General features: G+C 40.8%; 1 protein-coding gene across 2 annotated transcripts in view; it reads left to right on the top strand.

Moving 5' to 3' along the window:
• The first annotated feature begins 3,250 nt into the window (after nucleotides 1-3,250).
• Nucleotides 3,251-7,291, top strand: part of ccdc22 (CCC complex scaffolding subunit CCDC22) — a 25,058-nt gene continuing 21,017 nt past the window's right edge. Inside the window, exons 1-3 of one of the 2 annotated variants that reach the window (XM_084365719.1) lie at nucleotides 3,251-3,700; nucleotides 3,965-4,142; nucleotides 6,414-6,546. In XM_084365719.1, the coding sequence (XP_084221845.1) occupies nucleotides 3,651-3,700; nucleotides 3,965-4,142; nucleotides 6,414-6,546 (361 nt within the window). In that variant the 5' untranslated portion in view covers nucleotides 3,251-3,650. The remainder of the gene's footprint in view (nucleotides 3,701-3,964; nucleotides 4,143-6,413; nucleotides 6,547-7,291) is intronic. The other variant, XM_084365720.1, reaches the window with a different exon arrangement.

Below are 7,291 nucleotides of genomic sequence, written 5' to 3'. Positions count from 1 at the left end.
AGCATTAACTTTTTCTATGATTTTCTCCCACATGGCGTTCCTTTGCGCGACCGTCAGATTCCTTTGCTGCAGCTCCTTGAAATGTTTATTCGCTTCCTCTACCAACACTTCTAATTCCAAAGGGTCCAATTTCACTTTGCGCTTTCGCTCTCAAACTTGCCATGCTGAAAACCATGAAACACACTAAACCCTCATTTAAATAGGCGTGTCTCCAACACGTTTGCACCTGTTGTCATTAACGCAATCACTCTTAGTAAATCGCCCGCAAACCGCGGTTCAACCCCACACGCAAATTTCTAGATTGCCCACGCAGATTAGTACAAGCAATTTGGGATCTTAGTAGATCCGGCCCTGAGAGTAGTGACATCAGATGGCTCTCTATAGAACAACATATATTGAAAGCTACCCCATTAAAAAATATCCCCTTGTTGGGATCAAAGAAAAACCTTTCTTTAATAACAAAAAACCCATAATCTTGAGCACTTTTTGTGCATGGCAGGAAACTCATGCAAGTTCCTTCAAGTTAGACACTGGCTCCAAGATAACTCTGCTGACTTTCCAAATTTGCCAGTGGAATCCCCCTTTGAGAAGCATCTGCTTGATACATGACTCTCCTCCACAAGAGGACTGATATCCTCTATATACAACATCTTGAACAGAAACTTGCCAATTTCTGATAGACTATCGATTAAAAAACAAGTGGGAGACAGACCTAGGTTGTAATTATGAAGATGCCGACTGACGAAACACATTGGAAAGATCCCCAACGGTACTAATTTCCACTAAACATAGACAAATACAATTTAAGATCTTTCATAGAATTTATCTCACCCCACACAGACTTCATAAGATCGATAGGAATGTCTCTGCCATGTGCCAAAGGTGTAAGGTGAATGAAGGAAAGTTACTCCATATGCTCTGGACTTGTCCCTATCTAGAAGACTTTTGAAAGTTCGTTATAGCCACTGTTTCAGATGTTATAGAGACCGAAATTCCAAGAGATTAGAAAATTTGGCTTTTGGTAGATGTCAACATGCTTAAGATAACTAAACATAAGAAATATTTTGTGTCATTAGCCAGCACAGCTGGGGAAAAAATTATACTAGTGAACTGGAAATCAGAAAACCCACCCTTTCATCATACTGCACGCCAGAGAAAATTCTGTACAATGTCAGGAAAAAACCTGAAACACAATAGAATATGGGGCTCATTTTTAGCACTTCTCCCTTCAATTAACCCTCTCAGTTAAGTATGCATATCTACTTCTTGTATCCGTCTCTTTTTTTGGCCTTTTCTTTATCTCTAATAAGGACCGAGTGTTGTGAACTGTGCCAATCTATGGCTGGGGTGGGGTGTTTAAATTGCAAGAGTGAAGTTACAGTGTTATGTGTTTTTGTATTTTTTTTGTATTTTTTGTATTTTTTCTCTTCGTCTTTGTTATTTTATCTTTTACATTGTATAAAAAATGACCAATGTACCTTGTGCATTGTCAATAAATAAATCTTAAAAAAAAAAACCAGGGCTGCCACGTGAAGGCTCAGTACTGCTAACCCCTTTTATTTTTTTGTTTTATTTTTTATATATACGTTTATATTTTTTATAATGCGTTTTGATTTTTTTTTTGCGTTTTGTTTTTTATATTTTTTTAATACTTTTCTTATTTATACATATCTTTTTCTATTTTCTTCACTTGTTTCCTCTAATTTTGGTTTATTTTTTTATACTTTTTTGCACTGTGACCTTCACTAGATTTACCATTAGTCGTCACACTTTTCCTCCCATAGAGGTTGATTATAGTGATTCTCACAATAATAGGCTAAATCGTTTACATCTCTGGTTCACCCCAAACAAAGATAAAACCTTACAGTAATTTCACAAAATCATATAGGCCTATTCCATAAGTGTGTAATCATGCCAGTGCAATTTAGACAAGTCCAATGGATTCATAGACCCAGAAAACATGGGGTTAGACACCAAGATTACTTGGCTAGGTCAAATAATGAAGGAGTTAGGATATTTTAAAGGCTTCCTGCCCATCTTGGACGCCATCTTGAAAATTACACCTTTCTAGTGGTCAAACTTTGGTAAACTTTTAGTATGTTATTAAGGACACCTAATACTACAAAAAAACTGCTGAGAAACCTTTTGTTAGAATTTTTTCAGGGTTAGGTGTTTTTTTTCTCCATATATGCAGCCACCTAGTACAATTAAAGTGACTTTTCAATGCCAGATGCTTTTTTTGAGTGTCCCCCACACAAAGCAGAAGCTATGTGGAAGATACAGGGAAATTCACACCCAGGAAGTCGAACTTCTTTGGCATCCTATGCCACTGAGCAGCTTTCAATAAAGGGGGTTCCATCCCAAACGCTGTTTCCAGATTCCGCTTACTAGATCCATGGTTTCACATAGAAAGGGGATTTTGAAAACAATAATAGGCCTTTCAAATGTAACGTGATTTGAGCTTTGCTCGCTACAGGGGTCAATGCAGCTCTGCACACTGAACAGTGTGCTTGGTGACGTGCCATTGAAAATAATGCCTTTGAGGACGCAGTGAGCCATTGTCACATTCTGTCTGTAAGACCCACACGCAGATAGTGGAAGGAAGAGGAGAATGCAGCCTGGAATAGGCACCTAATGACTGGCTTTGCCAACAGCCTACATCTGGTAGGTTAAGTCAGACCGCAATTGGTTACTCAAGACGCATATTAATGCCAGGTATGAACTGACAGCAGAGCTGTCCGCTTGTGATTGAATCACTAAGGATGAATGTTAATAAAAGATGTGAACACGGCTTTTTTTCTATACTCACTTGCACACACTCTAGCGTTACACACTTCTGAAAGAAAGATTGTTGAGTCTGATTCCCAGATTGTCAGTATTTGACGACTTGAAAAAAGTGATGCAGATTTACGACAGAGAAAGATGTGCATGAGCAGGCGAACATTGTATTAATGTCAAATAAATATACCTTCCTCATGTCTGGAAAACGGCAGACGTGTTGATTTTAGTGTGAAGTGTTACACATATATAAAGACTGTTGTCAACAACAAGCAGCTTACTTACAGATTCACAGTTTACACGTCTGACAGTTTTTTTGTTTTTTGTTTTTTTATACACGTCTGACAGTTAACAGTCCAGCACGTTTCCGGTCATGAGATTGTCTCTTTTGGTGCATGCTGGGAAGTGTATTTCTAGGTTGCTCAGCTCCTATTTATCTCGACGACGAGTAATCGAGATGAAACTCTACCTCCCAGAATCACTGCCCCTCTGTTCCCTTAGTACTTAATTTCCACACCGAACAAGACAGACGAATGTCACATTTGTTACGTTTGTAAGAGATAGTCACGGTTAGGTTCAATTTGTAGGGAAAACAAATCTTCCGTTCTACCTGAAGCTTATTCGGAGTAAGGCGTTTAAGTGCACCGGAGCATTGCAATGGATATTGCTGTTTGTTCAGCTCTTAGTAGCTAGCTTGGTTCCTAAGTTAACGCTAGCTAACAAGATGGAAGGTAGTTCTCTTGCCTCCATGGAAAACCCTCACTAATTAAAGCCAAATCGATGTTATTCGATGACTCTGCTAGCATCAGATGTTCTGCTATAATCCTGTCTGTTAGCTAGTAGCTGTTCTGTCAGAGGAACTTGGAAGAACGATGGAAGAAGTTGACAACATTTTGATTCACGCCCTCAAACAAGTCGGCACGTAAGTAACAAGCGCTTTTAGCAAATGTACTGTTGTGCTTAACTATATGTTATTAAAATGACATGTTAGCTGACTAATGTGCAGTTTTGTGGATAGCAACATGGCCGTTTGTCAGAAACCCTACGAGTCAGCCCGTCATCATATGATCACAGACGTACAGTATCCCTATGTGGGATAATTTATGCACATTTGTGAACTTGCATGGAATAAAACACAACAAAGTGTGTAACTGCTAATTAAAAATACTCGTTTTGTGACCCACAGAGAGGTGGGGGAGGAAATTGACAGCGTGAAACAATTTAGCAGTGAGCTGATAGTGGAGGCGGTGGTCAGATGTGTCCGTGTGATCGATCCAGGCCAGGGCAGTGTGCTGCCCACCGCCCTTCCTCCAGGGATGTCTGCACGCTTCAGAGTGGGCATGAGCCTGGCACAGGCCTGTCAGGTGAGACCCTTCTGAGTTATGACCCACACTTACTTAAGATGAATGGACTTGATCAGTACCTCTTGTCAGTCTTTGAATCGGATGAATGAAGGCGCCAGGACCCTGGAGAACAATAACATTGGTTCCTTAACACTAGGGCCCGACCGATATGGATTTTTGGGGGCCGATGCCGATACCGATTATTAGGGGGAAAAAATCCGATAACCGATTAATCGGCCGATTTTATTTTTTTTAATAATGTTTTAAAATGTTATTAATTTAAGTAATATATCTACATATTTACTTTTTTTTTTTTTGAACAAATGGCTGCTTTTGAGCCTTTCAGACACTTCTACAAAGAATTAAAGGCAGAAAAATAATTTCAAATCCTTTTTATTGCTGAGTCAAGCAGCATATTAACATGACAACCATCCAACATTAGGCCTACAACAAGGCACCATTAGCTACTGCTCTTCACGCCGACAGGAAGACCGACTGATCATCTCAGTAATATACGACGGATTTATCATGAATCAAACTCGGACCAGAAAAGCGTTTTCAACTACTCGCCTACTTGCCACTTGTTGACTTATTGTTTATTTCACAAACTTGTTTATTTACCGTTCTCCTCCGTGCGTCCCTGCCGCTGCCTGCTCCAGATCAGTCACTCTGCTGTGCTGTGAGGTGGTTAGTGGATAGTGGATGGAGTTTGTCATGAGGTCGGTGCGCCCTCTACAGGATAAATAGCCTAATGTCGGGGGATCTTTTCAAATGGGGGAACATTATCAAAGTAAAACCGAGTCTTATTCCCTGCATTTTATTTCTGAAAATATCGGCGACAATCGGTGAGTTTTGGCCGATTACCGATTAGTCTCAAACGGGCTTTAATCGGCTCGCCGATAAATTGGTCGGGCCCTACTTAACACTTGTAACCTTAAAGGAATAGTTCACTCTAGAATGAAATTCAGTCATTATCGACTCACCCTCATGCTGATGAGAAGTCCGGTGTAGTTTCTTATTCCTCAAAGTGCAGATGGAGACCCGCGGGGGTACCTTCCGGCAGGAATAATCCATATAACGAGCGTCAATTGTGCCCGAGAGGAAAAGGTCCATAAAACTACACAAAAACTTCGTAATATTCCTCCATACTGCTCGTCCGCTGCAATCCGAGTGTCCTGAAGTGGCGACATCCAGAGTTTACTCGAAACGACATCATTTAGTACTTTTTTCTAGCCTAAACAGTCACTATGCTATATCTGCCTGGAGGCACGCTCCCGCGTTTTGTGTAGTTTTATGGACCTTTTCCTCTCGGGCACAATTGACGCTAGTTTTATGGATTATTCCTGCCGGAGGGTACCCCCGCGGGTCTTCAGCTGCACTTTGAGGATTAAGAAACTACACCGGACTTCTCATCAGCATGTGGGTGAGTCGATAATGACTGAATTTCGTTCTAGAATGAACTATTCCTTTAAAGGAAGAGTTCAGGCAAAAATGAAAATCTACTCACCCCTATGCCAGTGGAAAACTAGTTGAAGTTTCATAGTTCACGGTAGAGAAGAGTCGATCCCCGATCCCCGGCGTAACATGGAGCTTTCTCCTCCATGTTACGCCGCACTCGGGGATCGATGCATCTCGACTGGCAGGACGGCTACTGCTGCTGCTGCTGCTAACGTGAGTTGTTCAAAAACTTTCTTTTTAGTAAACTCTGTGTACACAAACAATGTTCTCAATGCTCATGTTCATGTGTAGAGACCCTGGTGATACTACGAGCAAAGTTTCATGTTGTGTCGAGTCTTAGTGTTTTAAAAATAGCGATGTTGATGCTACCATACAGCTGCCCCTAGCACGGCATCGAAAATGATTTTGACCCGAACACGAAACTACGGTAAATCTTAAAAGTGGCTTTTTCGTAATTATGCTTTTGCACGAAGGTTTGACTCGGATACATTCACAAAAAAAGCCTAGGTTGCATTTTGGTGAGAGTTACACTCTAAATGAAGATCATCAGGATGTGGAGGCTTCCATTTTTTCTTCTGCGCCGTGAATCCATTTTGATGGGAACATTTTCAGCTCCATTTCTGTTTGGTACTTTTTTACTCAGAGACCTGTGCACACTGACATTCACCAGGAAGTAGCATCAACACATTTTATTTACAGAGGGCTTTTCAAAACACTCATGATGCTAAATTAGAAGAATAATAATTGTGGACAAAGTACCTGTTCAACGGAAGCTTTGCCTGAATCTGAAGTCCCTAAGTAGTTTTCCTAATATGTCAAATTGTTGGTTTCCAGGACATTGGTTATAAAGGAGAGATTGGCTACCAGACGTTTCTGTACAGTAACGAGCCAGAGATCCGCTCCCTGCTCATGTTTCTGGTGGAGAAGCTGCCCAGAGAACATGCAGATGCCTCAGACCAGCCGACAGGTACACAGAACAGACGGAAAGAAATACTGTACTTTTACACTGTCATATGTTGTCATTTGTGCCATTATGTTAGCTACTATAATCTTTGTTTGTAGCTGTCATCTAAATATTATTACACATTTGAGACTTTTGCACTGTTGATTAAATTTGACATAGTTTTTATATATATATATATATATATATATATATATATATATATTAGGGCCGGGACTTTAACGCGTTAATTAAGATTAATTAATTACACAAAAATTAACGCGTTAAAAAAATTAACGCATTTTAATCGCACTTATTTTTGCACCGCGGAACGTTTCTCACTGGATGAGTTTCAAGCGTACCGATTATACTGGAGCACAATTATCTAACGAGTTAAAAAGCCGCCGACACTGATCACTGCCCATGGATCTATAAAGTTTTAATGTAGCCTGAACGCAGCTCAAACCGACCCGGTGCCTCAGCACTGCGACCAAGCTTTGATAAACACACCGGATCCGCGCCAGTTTACAGTATCCTCCTGTAGTTTAGGCGGTCGCTACTGTTTAAAAAGCGCTCATTGCAGTGGAGCTGAGAACAGCGGAGTTTCCTCTGCAGCAGCTGAACAGCTGACATGTGGTCAAGACGTAGGTAGCCTACAGACCTGTCACTGTCTCACGGTGCATAAGACTTCAACCTCAGAGCTCTCTGTCTTCAGACTGTCCTGACCTGTCCCTGAACATCACACAGAGAAAACATAGAGCTGCCTGTGTTT

Source organism: Pagrus pagrus (genome assembly GCF_965226575.1).
Source record: "Pagrus pagrus genome assembly, chromosome: 11".
Taxonomy (NCBI): domain Eukaryota; kingdom Metazoa; phylum Chordata; class Actinopteri; order Spariformes; family Sparidae; genus Pagrus; species Pagrus pagrus.
Note: the sequence above shows the minus strand (reverse complement) of the source record. Positions and strands in the feature narration are given on the sequence as shown.